This window comes from Hemibagrus wyckioides, linkage group LG21 (genome assembly GCF_019097595.1).
Source record: "Hemibagrus wyckioides isolate EC202008001 linkage group LG21, SWU_Hwy_1.0, whole genome shotgun sequence".
Lineage (NCBI taxonomy): Eukaryota > Metazoa > Chordata > Actinopteri > Siluriformes > Bagridae > Hemibagrus > Hemibagrus wyckioides.
Genome location: NC_080730.1, coordinates 4943519 through 4959720, shown reverse-complemented (window position 1 = coordinate 4959720; position 16202 = coordinate 4943519). Strand labels below are relative to the sequence as shown.

The window sequence follows — 16202 nt, the reverse complement described above, 5'->3', positions numbered from 1 at the left end:
ATGCCGAACAGCGCTGTCAGACTTAATTGCGGTGTATATGCTTCCACGACAGCAGCAACAAAGTGAGCAATAGAAATAGATCCACTCGGAGGGTTTCGCATTGCAGATGTCTACAATTTCAGCCTCGGCTAATGATAGTTTTTTTTTCCTTTTCTTTTCCAGGGCCGCTTGACACGCCGTGATTATGATGATTTGATGAGGGGCTTGGCTCAGGCACGAGCGTTGGAATTGCCCTCATTTTGCTCTGATACAGTACTTCTCTGCTTCTCTGATTACCTCCTCTTTCCGCTTTGTGGGAAGTGAATGCTGTCCACCTCGTTCTTTTCTTTTCTTTTTTTTTTCTTTTTTTAATCTCCCTTCTCTTCTCTTCTCTTACTCACCGCTTCGATTTTTCCTCAGCCTTGTCCACACCATCATGAGTGTTTTAAAACCCAAGCAGAGCGAACTATCAGGATGGTTGAGGCGAACGTTCAGTCATGCCAGCTCTCTCACAAACCCACCTACTGCTTCACAACAGACACTTTAATCAGAGACTAATAAAACCACCATTAGTGCAAAGTCATACTGAGGCAGAGGTTGAATCAGCCATTTTGAAGCATGGATTAAAAGAGTGAATAGAATCACACAGTGTGAAAAATACTCATCTAAATCCTTTCCCTGTAATAGTGTGGGCCATGGGACTGATTCTTTAAAGATGCTACAGTACATGCTACAATCTTTAACCCTTACTGCCATCCTTTTCGACTTCTCAGATATTTTACAGTCAGTATAAACAAATGAATGATTCGTAACCTTGCACAGAATTTTACTGGTTGTAGATAAATTTGAGTAGCTTTATAGATGAACAAGCACTTGGAGCATCTCTGAGAGCAGAAATGGGTTTGATATCAACATTTACTTTAAACATTTGTGTGAGAAAATGAATGTTTTTTTGTTTACTTTTCTTTGAATATTGCCCCTAGTAGGCTAGGGAAAAACAGAAATACTATAAAAACTTAAAGACCTTAGCATCTACTTTCATATAAGCTTCATATTAATCACTACTGTGGAGTCGGACATGACAAAGAAGTTCAAAGCTCAACATGGACACAACCAAATAGGAGAAAATTCTGTTTTTGGCCTCTGTGAAAAAGAGTTTGATAGCTACATTTACGCCAAACTTAAAATTCCATTGATGGACGTCCTCACTGGAATAAATATGTTCATGTTCATGCACTTTGATTAGGATGGTGTTTGTCATATTTATCAGAGATACAGCGTAGAAAAGATGTATACAATTCTTCCAAGGAAGAGGCTTTAATTCAATAGAATTCAATTTAATTTTATTTGTATAGCGCTTTTAACAACGGAGCGCTTTTAACAATGGAGCTTTAGAGTACATAAAAAAAATATAGAACAAAAAGTTCTAGATTAATTTAAGATTAATATTAGACAAAAAGTTCAAAATGAATATTAGACTCATATTTAAGTCTTATAAAACATAACATGAGAAGAGAAGTAAAGTCAACATGTCCATTCGGTTACTTTGAACAACCTTCACTGCTAAACGCCGGGAAATATCAAATCCTGAGCCAAATTTCCTGTGGTCACAAAATATTCCTGTCTTCTTGTATATTTAATAAGGACATTTGGAGGGTGTTTTGTTGAGACAGACCTTATTTAAAATGGAAAACCATGAACTTGGCTAACAAACTTGCTTAGTTCTGACCCACATGGATAAATGTTGTTGTTTTTTTTGTATGTGCCAAGATGAGAAAGCTGCATAGAAATTATGAGTTTAATATGAGTTTCAGTGCATACGGCTCTGTTAGAATTGTAGGAAAGTAAAATAAAATAAAATAAAATAAAAAAATAAGTTTTTAAAAAAGGAAAAAATAAAAAAACAAACAAACAAACAAGCAAGCAAGTAAATAAATAAATAAATAAATAAATAAATAAATGTTTTGAGTGGCAAATACTCCCTAACTACGACTTTTACCATTAAAGCACCTTTTTGCCTTACACTCAGTGTTTTTGAGTCTACAATTTTAGCACATCTTCGACAAAAATTTGTTAATTATACTCCATTCTTTTTTTCCCTACCAAAAATGCTCCAGATACACTGGTTCATTTGTTACGCAGCTATAATTAAACTTGCGGTAACTAGAACCCATGCTACAGATTCCCATTTTCCCACCTGCTCGGCTGCAGCATGATCTGGCTAGAATTTCTCAAAGGTAGATTAATTAGTGTATCCTACAACTCTCTTTCTCACACAACATACAGTTGCAGCCATAGTTAAACCCATCAAGAGGAAATAAAGATGCTAGGAAGACTGGAATAATAGCATGTACATGCAACTCAAAATTGCTAATAACTCAAAAGCTTTAGCATTAAAGGTTAATTATCTCTACAAGCATTTTATGTAGTTGTTGCTTACCTGGGAATTTCCATTCAAATATATATATATAAATAATATAAATTAGTGTGCAGTAGCTTACTTATCTAGCTCACGATTATGCTAGCTACCACTTCTTACGTGCTTCTGATTGCCTGGTAGCCGAAAAAGAACTATTAAATTACTAGCAAATACTGCCATTGTCCCTGATTTATTACTCTGGACAAACCAAACTAAAAATCACATGCATTTATGCACAATTTACATCTTGTCCAACCACCAACCATCCCACTCAGACCACCGGAGGGCTTTATTGTCACTTTATTGTCATTGTGCAAAGTGAATGTACAAAGCAAATGAAATGCAGTTAAGTTAAGTAGCCTTTATTTCTACTGCACAGTGAAAGTCTTTCTTTGCATATCTCATCCTTGGAGGGTTGGTGTCAGAGCGCAGGGTCAGCCATGATGCAGCGCCCCTGGAGCAGGGTGGGTTGTGGGCCTTTCTCAGGAGCCCAATGGAGGCAGCTTGGTGGTGCTGAGGCTTAATCTTCCAATCAACAACCCAGAGCCTTAACCACTTGAGCCACCACTGCCCCTATGCACTATGAACTTTTGGTTAGATAGCATAGTGCATAGTGATATATTTACAATAAATTACAAGTAGATATATAGATATAGGGGTGGTATCTACAGGGGGAGTGGACAATTTAAGTACAGGGGTGCAGTAGTTATTATAAATAGAATATATATGTTCTATGTATTTATGAACAATATACAATGTTTTGTTCCTCGTTTGTTTATTAGTTACACTATTTAAGTTCCTTGTGTTTTGCTGCATCTGTGTATTGCTTCTCGTTATATACCATGTTATATTTTTTTTATGTCCTAGCTATAGTCTTGTTCCCAGAGTGTGCTATGTTTTATGTTCCATCATTTATATGTTTCTTTACACACTATAAAATTAATCTCTTAACCATGACACAATGATAAACTAGCAAATTTTCTTTTATAGCCAGAAAACGGTGTCTAAATAGTGAACAAGCACCTCCTAATCGTGGCATGTGCTAAATCTTCCAGTTTTGCAGCTCAGCCACTGCAGGGCATCAGCAACGTGAATCTTGCTCCAACGTTATAGGGCTTCATTACTTTTGTCCTGCTTGAATTCCTGGGCTTATTTGTCTTAATTTAAGGATTACTTTTGCTTGCTTTATTTTGATTTAATAACATGAAATGAATTTTCGGTTTTTAACAAACATTTTTTTTTTAAATTTTTAAATGTTTCATTTTAATTTAATTATTTTAATGATTTTTCAACATAAAATAAATTTTTGTTTTTTGCAAAACATTGTTTGTTTTTTTTTGCATGATTTATTAACATGAAATTAATTTTTGGTTTTTACAAATATTGTTTTTTTATTTTACACTTTTTTTTTTGCATGTAACGTAAATATATTTAAACTATTGACTAATTATATAAGATATGATTTGAAGCTTTTCAGTTCAGCTTTATACAGGTATTAATAAGCTTCATTAAATTTAAGTAGATATACACAAACACAAGTTCTGTCACTCCTGCGAATAAAATTTGTCCGTACCGGATATATATTTTGATAAATGAGTTAGAAACAACGGAAAATATCGTCACAGTTGTCTGTATTTCCATTCATAATTCATTCATCATACGTAAATCTATGACAATCCCATTGATTTGTCTTGTATTGTTTGTTGCATCAATCATTAATTCAGCGACACACAGCATATTCTAACACTTTCTCTCTCTCATCACTCTAACTCTAGAGATTCCACGGAAAGACGGTGGTCGTACGTGACTACGAGACGATCTTACTGAACCGTCGGCTCCTCCTGAAGCTAGCCTGGAGGGTCTGGGTGGGTGGAATTACTTTTCTTAAGAGTTGTGAGCTGAATATTTCACCGCGAGCAGCTCGGTCCCATAGGAGCAGGTGGGAAGACGATGTGTCCATGCAGACGAGAGCAGAAAAAGGGCAAAAAGGGGAACAGGTTCTGAAGATTTGCTTTTGTTTTTGAATGACAGCCAGAGCTATGAACTTGAGCCTTCCTGCTTTGGCAGCTCAGCGGCAAAGAGCTTAGCTGTCACCCTGACTGAGCGTGACACAAAAAAAAATAAAAAAAGGAAAGAAAGCAAAGAGACACACAATGCTTCCAACTTTATGACTCTCATTAAAAATTAAAAACAGATGGAATTAATTTTTGAAACACCTTCGACGACACCGGCTCCCTCCGGAGATCGGAAGACGTTCGAGACACTGAGTTTTCATTTAGCGCCACTGTGAATACTGAAGTGTCTTTTTTGACACTTTGGGTTTTATCAGGAAACTAAGCTGTCTGAGGAACTGTATCACAAAAAAAAGGATCTGTACGTGACAGTGAGATTTCTGAAATCTCCCCAGACAAAACGTAGGGAGGAGATGAGATGAAACGTGACAGGACAAAAAGACATGCCAAGACGTTTTTAAGTCTAAAACCAAGAAACTTCACTGTTATTGTTCTAAAGAACGAGACAGACATCATGTCAAAGCTCCATACTTTGGATGTATAGTCTGGTCAATGTCTTTCAATACTGTATAAGGTTCAGGGTTTGGATGGGTTGTGTTCTGCGATACTGTTCAGCTCAGCATGGCTGTAAATAGTGGTTATATGTGTTAATGTTATGTAACCAGGTGATATTTAAAGGCTTGTAATGTACATAAAACACCTATAGATGGAGAATGGACTATAGGGACCTTTAAGAGACACTTGGTGATGTCATCGCACATGCGAGTGGCGCAGTAAATGTGAGCGAGTGATTAGGAAGACAGGAAGGAGGTATATGATCTGTGTGTAGTGACAAACAGGTGGATAATCAGACCTCATTGACGAATCAGTGATAAACATGTTGATGAAACATGTCGGGTGTCGTTCTGTTTCCATAGCGATCTGGATGCTGATGGATTAGGTGGCTGTGTGAGTGTTTGCCGAGCTTAACTTCTCAGGCCATTTTGACTTTTAACAAGGTTATTAATTTTAAGGTGATATTTGATAACTGTCCAATGTTTTCATGCGTTTGAAACGAGTTAGCATAAAATGAGTTATTGTTCGTGCGACTGAGCCGAATTCCTGTGATGTGATTAGCTTACCAGAGCATGTAGAGTTTAACACACAGAATTTCAGAAGTGAGTAGATTCCACACTATGCCATTTAAGGTATATTTTATTTTATCCTGTTCTTATAGTTAGTGGAATTCTATGGCATGATGCGTTTTTATTTTTGTTTTTTTTTGTTTTTTAGAATTGCTCGTTACTCATGCTTTACTGTTTAATTTTTTTGTGTGCATGCCAAAAAGATGGCTTGTTTTCCTTTGCAGATCATAATCTTTTTTTTTTATTTATTATTATTTATTGAGTAATGTTTGGCCATCCTTTTTTTTATTCAATGTTATTTTTTTTTTTTCATTCAATTATATTTTTGTTTTATTTTTTTTATAAAATTTTATTCACAATTTTATTGTTTATTCATTTATTTTTATTGTTTTATTTTTTATTAAATTGCATGTACAATTTTATTTTTATTCATTTATTTTAATTAGTTTCTATCCAATTGTACTTACAATTTAATTCAATTCAATTAAATTTAATGTATTTTAATTTAATTGTAAGTACAGTTGAATAGAAACTAAATAAAAATAAATGAATAAAAATAAAATTGTAAATACAGTTTATTTAATTTTTATTTTTACTCCCTCCACATAAAGAGAAACAATTAGCAATAAAATCATCCCAAATACTATTTATTGGTTGTGTGTGAACTTTACCAGAGCTCACAATAACATCAGCTACGCTATTAAGCTAACTTGAGTAATTACTCTTTGCAGCTGTGTTGAGCCGAAAAGCATCTCAGAAGTGAAGTCAAAGCTTGATGTGGATGCGGTACAACAGGAGAAGACCTTCCAAGACCTTCCAGGCAGGAACAGGAATCTGAGGCTACAGATGTCACTGGACAGCAGAAGATGGAAAATGACCAAGCGAGACGTTTCCAATTTTCGACTGTTTCTAGAACTTGTTCTCACTGCAGCCATAGATTCCTGTATATACATATCACGCCCTCTCGCTTTGTCTCCTTCTTAGTCTCTGTCTTTCACATTTTCATTTCAGGGCAGGAAGGTGAATTAATCAGAGGCCTCTGGCTCATGTGGCTCAGGGGTGAGGATGAGAAATAGCGCCTGTGAAATATCCGCTTTATCCGTGCTTGTGATTCTATTGTGTGATGTTTTGAAGTGTGTCTGTGTGTGTGTGTGTGTCTGTGTGTGTGTGTGTGTGTGTGTGTATAGCATCTTGCGAAGTCTCCGCTTGACTTCTCCAAGCTGAGCATTATGTGAGATAGAGGGGTCAGCGCAGGTGGTCTCCTGCTGCTTCTTATGGTGTGGCTGTCAATTTACTACCTGCTGGGAAGGAGTGTTCATTCATCTGTGTGGAAGTGTGTGTGTGTGTATATGTGTGTGTGTGTATGTGTGTGTCCTACTTTTCAGAGGCTCAGTATTAAATGTGAAAGCAATACCTGCTCATATAAATTTGAAGAAAAATAAAATTTAGGGGGTAAGAGTAGGGAGCTAGTCAGCTAGTCGGCTAGTGTGAGATCAGGAATAGATTCTGAGATGTTACTTGTAATCAACGGCATCTTCACTAGATGTCTCTGTCTCTCTGTTTCTCTTTATTCCCTGTCTGCACTGATGTTCAAGAAGGCAACCACAACTGACGACAATGAATATGATCATCATCATCATCATTTTCTGTGAAAAGTAATTAAGTACAACAGAATTGTGACAGGCGGCACGGTGGCTTAGTGGTTAGCACGTTTGCCTCACACCTCCAGCGTCCTGAGGTCTCGCTCCCGCTCACTGTGTGTGTGGAGTTTACATGATCTCCCCGTGCTTGGTGGGTTTCCTCCGGGTGCTCCGGTTCCTCCCACAGCCCAAAGACAAGCTTCTAGGCTGATTGGAGTCTCTAAATTGCCCATAGTGTGTGAGTGTGTGTGTGTGTGTGTGCCCTGTGATGGGCTGGCACTCCGTCCAGGGTGTATCCTGCCTTGATGCCCGATGATGCCTGAGGCACAGGCTCCCCGTGACCCGAGGATAGATCGGATAAGCGGTACAGACAATGAAAAAAAAAAGAATTGTGACAGGAAACAACTTTCCACACCAGTAGGAGACAGTACCCGAAATTTCTGTTTAAACCTCATTTTCATTTACTTTTGTGTAAAATAATTTGGGGGCGGAGCCACGTATAAGGACAACTAGTGTTATCACCAAATAAGATTCCTTTGTTTACACTAACAACTAATAAATACATTACATTAGAGTAAGTACAGCAGTGACGGATATCCGTAATATATTTTTACGCTGCAGAAATTTGTTATGGTTAAATTGTGATGGCTAGACGGCTGGATCAGAGCATCTCCAAAACTGAAGCTCTTGTGGGGTGTTTCCGGTCTGCAGTGGTCAGTATCTATCAAAAGTGGTCCAAGAAAGTAACAGTGGTAAACTGGCGACAGGGTCATGGACGGCCAAGGCTCGACGGGTCTCACGCTTCCCACGGGTCTCACAGAATTCAGGTCTCACACTTCCTTACAAACATTATTTTTGAAAACATGGGTAAATTTTCTGTGTATCAAAAAGTTAATTGGAACTAATTGCACTTTGGAAAGGTATCAGTGGGGAACTGAAGAAAAGTCGGACCACACATGCCATGTAGGGGTTTATCCTTCAACGCATCTTATCTAATTTACACAGAATTGATAAAATGTCGCAAACATAGTTTTGTCCTTTGCTTCTGTTTCTAATATCGCTGCTCTGTGTTCCTGAATGAGTAGCGTTTAGTGTCTATTATCAGTTACTATATACTAGCTAGCCATGGTCACGGAGGCAGCTAGAAATGCAAAACTCACATGTTAGCATGGCTTTATGTTTCCTATCAGAGATCGACGTAAAATTAGGTCTCGTTAGCATTAGCGTAAATCCCAAATGACTTCCTAATTATTACATAAATGTACGCTCACTACCTAGGGTACAACAAAATCCTGGTTGTGGATGCTACTTAGTGCTCCACATGCCAAATTCTACCTCGTCCTGATATTCAGCCACAGAAATGATGCAAATCCTTTTTTGAAAGTATTGGCACCCTCAGCTTTGTCGTTACAGATCAGACGACTGATGACGAATTTTCCATAAAATAAAATAAGCTGCATGGCTTTTTATTTGTCAAAGAAATAGTATTTTATCGACTGTCAGGCAGTTCTCATTCTCAAAACCACAGACTACAAATGACACACACCCCAGAACACACACTCACTCCATTTCCTATCTTTACTGCCAACTTTCCCACTTCTACTGAAAAAAACAACAACACAACAACAACAACAATAACAACTCTTGGGCTCTATAGCCTGAGGTAAAGTTTAGGCTGCACTCAGAAAACAAGTTCCCCTCTAACACAAACTCAAAATGTCTATTCAGATATATTTCAGGAAAATGCTGAGACAATACTATAGAGACTACGCTGTGTTATGTTTTGTTTACTTGTCTGAGGACGATATGATTCTTGCTGTAAGCCAATGCTAAACTCGCACTATGTTTGTGTTCAGAGTGAAATGCAGTTGATTAGGTGGAGCATGAAGGAAGACAGGAATCTTACCGAACTGTGGACTGATACACCAGGTCTTCTCTCCTGCGGTAGTCCTCCATGTGGGAATAGTTGGTATTAAACATGGCATCGTATGTGAAAATCTTCTGTTTAATTGTGCCTCCATCTGTAACCTGGTAAGAGGAGCGAGAGGAAATGGAGGATGTTGAGTTTTGTGAGATCAACATAGATTTTAAACATTTGTAGACCTTTATTCGTAAAATAGATGTTCTGGTTTTAATGTTTTGTTGGAAAAAGTCAGAAATGGAGCTTCAGAAGCTAAAAAATGAAGAATTACAGCTCTGTATTGCTGGGTTATTTACTACCTTTCTCTCTCTCTCTCCCTTCCTTCCTTCCTTCCTACCATCCCTCCCTCCCTCCCTCCCTCCCTTCCTTCCTTCCTTCCTTCCTGATTTTCCTTCCTTTCTGACTTCACTTCTTTCCTTCCTTCATGAATTAATTTCCTTCCATTATTTTCATCCTTCCTTCCTTCCTGACTTCATTTTTATCCTTCCTTCCTTCCTCCCTTCCTGACTTCATTTTTATCCTTTCTTCCTTCCTGATTTCATTTTTATCCTTTTTACTGCCTTCCTGACTTCATTTTTATCCTTCCTTCCTTCCTGACTTCATTTTTATCCTTCCTGACTTCATTTCCTTCCTTCCTTCCTTCCTTCCTTCCTTCCTTTGCAATTTCAATTCCTTTCTTTCATTCTGACTTCATGTCCTTCCTTCCTTTCTGACTTCATTTTTATCCTTCCTTCCTTCCTGACTTCATTTTTATCCTTCCTTCCTTCCTGACTTCATTTGCTTCCTTCCTTCCTTCCTTCCTTCCTTCCATCCTTTGCAATTTCAATTCCTTTCTTTCATTCTGACTTCGTCCTTCCTTCCTTTCTGACTTCATTTCCATCCTTTATTTCCATCATTCCTTCCTTCCTTTGTAACTTCAGTTCCTTCCTTCCTCCCTCCCTCCCTCCCTCCCTGTATTCAGAGTATCAAATGTTCATTTTGTGTAGTTTAGTTGTAAAAACAACAGATATAATCAATCATCAGCATAATAACATTTTAACAATAGCAGCAGTCATTATTGTTCTGATTCCATGTTTCCTTCTTGAAAATCCATTCTTTTTAATTTTTTGCCCTTAATACAAGTTCCATTTTAGAATGAACAAATGCAGGAGTACAACAGAGCAGAGAGACTCAGAGAGGACAGGGTTAATCATACAGTGCTGAGCTAGCCAGTCATCATTTTTTTTTTGTTTTTAATGGAGATGCTCTGCATTTATAGAAAATCCAAGCAATTCAAACTCACACTTTAAACCTCAAACCTCAAACACAGAGGATATGTTAGCAGAGTCACAACGCAGCTACACAAGAAGCTCTTCTTCTGCAGGCAAAGTTAGCAGTCAAGCAATTACCTCACTGATCTGTTTAGCTTTATTATCGGTCGGTTTTTAAAGAGGCAGAGGAGAGAAGAATTGAAAAGGGCTCAGCAAAAAATGGTTTAAACATGATGTAATCAGCGACCAACTACTTATGTAGCATTAGGCACGTAGCTCGCTATAACACAGCGTGCTAATCATGACTGATGCTTCAGCTGGAAATTGTTGGTGGCTAAACAGTCCGTGGCTCTGCGGGAGGTAATGAATTGTGACGAGGTACTCAGAAGGTGAGGGCTAATTCAAGGCACCACTCACTCATTTTGTCTGTTTTTTACACTCCCGACATGCTCGCAGAACACTATTCTTATCTGCTTATTTCTACAGGGAAAGAAAGACGGTCTGTTTAGCATCTGAATGACTTGCGAGTTTTTGGCAGACATATTAAGAGACAGACAGAGGAAATGCGTGAGACTGACAGCATTTTAATGGGAGTGTCAGCACTCAATTTGAAGCCCAAGAACTAGTTGAATGAGAATGGATTTCCGAAAGATTTTTCTCCTCTTATCTTATTCACGGCTGCTGTAAATATGCCTTCATAGCTGTGATTACTTTTCCCCTGTGGATGGCCTCTGCGTTCTCGACATATTTATAGGCAGGCTAGCCAGATGTGACGCAAATCATAGTCATGTTTTTGTTTTCATCGCTGAAGCGTCGATGACAACGTCACATCCCTCCGTCCTCCTCCGTCCAGTTCCCTGTTCCTTCCTCATCACATATATCAACCACTTCCTGTTTACAGACTACAAAAAGCCAGACCAAACAGTGTCCCTGCCAAGTCTTGCCAACTTTAAAGGTTATGTAAGGTACAAGCCTTGAATTCTGGGATTGCTATTTCCATGTTTAGACCCTCACCTTGTCCATTTTTCAAAATTTGTCCTTCTCTCTTTTATTTCTGAATTTCTGATTTTGGTTTTTGTTGTATTTTTTTTATTCTTATAAAATAAAACAAAAAAAATATTATATATAAATAATATTAAAATAATAAAACAACAAAAAAATAAAAAATAAAATAAAATAAAATCCTGGCCTGTATTTCTGAATTTGAGTCACTGTCCTTATGATTTTTGTTTTATTGTAAAATAAATAAATAAATAGATAAATAAATAAATAAATAAATAAATAAATAAATTTTGTCCTTTGTCTGCTGTTTTTCTCAACTTGACCACTGTCCTTGTAAGGTATTCACCCCCTTTGGCAGAATTTCTCCACATACACAGGTGTAAATACTTATGCAATGACAACATTTATTTTGTATTTCTTAAGAAATAATCTTGCAAATCATATATCTGTCGCTTCAGTATAGTGAGCTATTCAGTATTACAGGTCAAGGTTATAATGTGGGAAAAGTCCAAGGGGGTGAATACTTATGTAAGTATAATGTAGCATGATCCAAAGCAAACCTCCCTAAGCAAAAGAAATGAATCACATCATCCAGCAGCAGTGTAGCATCACAGAGAGGTGGATAATTGGTCACTGGTGAGACTCTGAGGTTTTTTTTCCAGCATTTTGTGGTTCATGGATCTCTAAATTACACCTCAGTTACTGGAGGATTGAGTTAAATTTCACAACAATTCTCAAGGCACTGGTGTCACTTTTACCTGACTGCATTATTAAAGTCAAGACAGGTGTTTAAAAGAGTAATGACGTGATTAATTTCCTTCCTTCCTTCCTTCCTTCCTTCCTTCATTTGCTTTTTCATTTCTTCCTTCCTTCCTTCCTTCCTTCCTCTGTTCGTTTGTTTATTCGTTCATTCATTCTTTTGCTCCTTTCTTCCTTCTTCTTCCATTGTTCATTTGTTCTTTCATTCATTTGTTGGCTCCTTCCTTTCTCGTTCATTCCTTCCTGTGTTACATCCATCCCTAATCATTTATCGTTTGTTCGTTCCTTCGTTCCTTCCTTCCTCCCTTCAATTTCTCTTAATCCGTTCCTTCCATTCTTTTATCCTGTGTTTCTTCCATTTCATTTTTCCTTGTTCGAAAAATAAACATTCACTGAAATGAAAGTTCATTCCTTCATTCATTTGGCTCTTCCTTCCTTCCTTCCTTCCTTCCTTCCTTCCTTCCTCCCTCTGTTCATTTGTTTATTTGTTCATTCATTCATTTGCTCCTTTCTTCCTTCTTTCTTTCCTTCGTCTTCCTTTGTTCATTTGTTTATTCATTCATTCACTCCTTCCTTCCTGTGTTCCTTCCATAAATAATAATTTTTATTTGTTCCTTCCTTCCTTCCTTCCTTCCTTCCTTCCTTCCTTCCTTCCTTCCTTCCTTCCTTCTTTCCTTCCTTCCTTCCTTCCTTCCTTCCTTCCTTCCTTCCTTCCTTCAAATTCTCTTAATTCCTTCCTTCCTTTGTTTTATCCTGTGTTTCTTCCATTCCTTTTTGCTTGTTCAAACAATTTACATTCACTAAAATGAAAGTTTATTTGTTCATTCATTTGGCCCTCCCTCCTTCCCTCCCTTCCTTCTATATAATAATGTTACTAATCATACAGATTTTGTCCCATTCTGTTTTTCACACACACACACACACACACACACAAGTACTTGAATTCCAAGTACTGATTTCACACACAATTCATTCCAGCCTCATGGTCCAGTGTGGAACGGCCCGAGTAACCCCTGAACCTCTGGGGAATCCCACTCCATGCCTCCAGCTAGCACAAGCAAACTAGTGGCGCATCGACTTATAATTGCTCGAGCACTGCACACAAAGGAATTGGGAATAAAATGAATGCACAGGCTAAACTATTCGAGGGCACGGGGTAATATTTACTCAGCCAGCACAGATGTTAAGTAGCTAGAGACCTGTGTTGTTTAATTAATTTTGCATTGGTAGCTCTCGCTAGCGCAAACCTTTCGTTCAAGTGTGAAATTAAGTGCATTTTTTTCCCTGTAGAGGGGTTGAGGGATTCCATCTGTCCATAAAGGTTATAAAATACACAAACACGTTTAGACAAAAGCTGGATGTAAAACACAGCCACATACTTGGTCTTGTGGGATAAATAGGCATTAAGATTGTTGTTGCTAAGACTCATTACTCTGAATGGAAATAAACCTTTCAGTCTTGTTTTGTTTAAATCTGAGGAAACTTTGGATTGGACATTGTAAGTATGATGTAAGATGTAACATTACTATAGGGCTGACTTGTTATAATCACTACATATGTCACACACAATGCACAGAAATATTAATATTGTTCTCTATGTGACTGATGATTGCGTCTCTTCAGGAAGATTTTTGACGCACAAGCAAACAAATGTATAGGTTTTCACCATACCCATAACCCCTCAGAAGTGCTCATTTGGCTGTAGGGTTCTTCTACAGCTCACACCACTTCACCCAAGGAGCTGAGCTCTCTGGCGTCTCCGTTCAGACCCAACGTTTGTCCAGGCCATCTGCTCCTCTTCATAATCGTGAAACTTCGGGACGCAAGCTCGCCAGGATTTTCACACCATCTCAGTGTGAGTTTGCAAGCAGTCGAAGCCGTAAAAGGTCAAGAACTAAAAGCCAGTCGATATTTGGAACGTCGTCGATGCAGCTAGTTGCTGGATGTGATTTTTGCTATTGTTTTAGATTCAGATTAAAAGCTTGAAAATGAGGCAAGCTGCAAGAACAACAACAAGGTAATTCTGTTTTTAAATAAACACCCCACTACCTGTCCCTATGGTGGCTTCTTGATGTTTTGAATTGTTTCTCAGGAACGTCTGAGCGGAAGTCTGCAAAAGTTAATAAAGAAACATAGGCAGAAAGAAAAAAAAGAGAAGAGGATAAAGGAAACAGATGTAAATGGAAGAAGATGAGATGGTGGTAGGTGGTAGAGAGACAGAACTGGTATCAAAACAAGGTGTGTAGATCACAACAAGGAAAAATGCTTACACTTTAATGGGCTTCACATCGAACCCTGAGAGATTCAGAAAATACTATCTGAACTAGTGATGCATCAATGCACCATTTTTTTGAGTAAGTGTGAGTACATAGGAGTACCTACTTAAGCTTAATCAATTTACCTTTACAGCATTCAGCACAGCAACTTAGAGGTTTGCCTTTTTGCCTCGAACATCTGAGGTTGTGGGTTTGATTCTTGCCTCCTTCCTTCATGTGTAGAGTTTTCACATTCTTCTCATGCATTACTGGTTTCTTCTGTTGACTCTGGTTTCCAAAGACTGCCGTCCTTCCTTCCTTTTATATGCATATGTTGTCAGCTGCCTTGTAACCAGTGTCTCCTAGGAGAGACTCCAAGGTCTTCCTTCCTTTCATCCTGTGTTCCTTGCATTCCTCTTCGCTTATTTTATTGTTCATTTGTTTGTTTGTTTATTTGTCCATTTGTTCATTCATTCATTTGTCCATTCATTCATTCCTTTGTTTGTTCACTGCTTCATTCATTTATTCATTGCTTCCTTCCTTCCTTCCCTTTTCATTTTTATATATGTATATGGTGTCCCCTGCCTTGTACCCAGTGTCTCCTGGGAGAGAGTCAAGGCTCACCACAGAGATAAGCAGTTCAGAAAATTACCAAATAAATACAACTGAGCAGTTGAGGGTTAACGGCCTTGCTCAAGGGCCCAGCAGTGGCAGCTTGGCAGAGATGGGATTTGAACTCATGACCTTCCAGTCAGTAGTCAAACTTAAACAGCGACTGCTGCTGGCAATGAAATTCTTGTGCTGAGTTTTCTGAGCTTAGGCATTTAAATAAGATCATAAAAATGGCCAAGCTGGGTGTGGAGAATAGTATCAGTGGGTGCCAGTAAAAATAGGCATACAATGCAAAGAATTGCATTTTAACTTAGTGTAGATGATGGAAAACACGGTGGTGGTGTGCATGTCCTCTCAGTGCTCAATGAACTGAAGTGCTTTCCCTGATTATTTCTGTGAGCCTTATTGCTTTCTGTCATGCTTGCAAATACTTTTCTGTGTGCAAATCATGGCACCTTGCACACTTTCCTTAATGACTGAAATTGCTCTGGAATGTGATAGCTTAATGGTTAAGGCGTTGGACTACTGCTTGAAAGGTTGTGAGTTCAAATCCCAGGTACACCGAGCTACCACTGCAGGGCCCTAAGCAAGGCCCTTAATCCTCAATTACTCAGTTGCATGAAATGAGATAAACTGTAAGTCACTCTGGATAAATGTCTGGTCATGTTGGCCATCTATATGCTTGTACACACTGTTTAAACCACGTTAGATATTGTAGAAAAATGAAGTAGTAGTCACATGGTTTCAGATCTTTGGGGCAGTGATATATCCAGAAAACAATTGACATCATAATCAGGTCTGATTGAACTTAAACTATGGGACTGGTGAGTTTTTACCGACATCCTGCATGACGAGAAACCACGAAACCCAGCGAAGATGGAATACCGACAGCCGCTTGTATACACTCTGAAATGAGAAAGCGCTCGTGTGTATTTGAGTGCATATGAAAATATTAGATAAGCAGCGGGCGCTCATCAATCAGCAATCACATCATGAGTGGCAGAAGGGGTGCACGGCAAAGGTTATTACATTCCCTCTGATAAACAAAATCGAATGACACGACGACGGAGAGGAGAAAAAAACTCCACTTCTTTATTTTTATTTTTTTTTTTATAATGGGAGGAGAGAAAGACGATAAAGAGAACGGGCGCCAGAAAACAAAAGGCGCCTCGTTGATGAGGTTATTACCAAACATAATAATAGTGTGGAAGGTAAACAAGTCAGAAAAT

At 38.2% G+C, this 16202-nt stretch overlaps 1 protein-coding gene across 1 annotated transcript in view; it reads right to left on the bottom strand.

The window, feature by feature from the left end:
* Positions 1-16202, bottom strand: part of igsf21a (immunoglobin superfamily, member 21a) — a 293873-nt gene that overhangs the window by 114971 nt on the left and 162700 nt on the right. The window contains exon 3 of the mRNA XM_058372829.1: positions 9081-9202. Coding sequence (XP_058228812.1) covers positions 9081-9202 — 122 coding nt within the window. The remainder of the gene's footprint in view (positions 1-9080; positions 9203-16202) is intronic.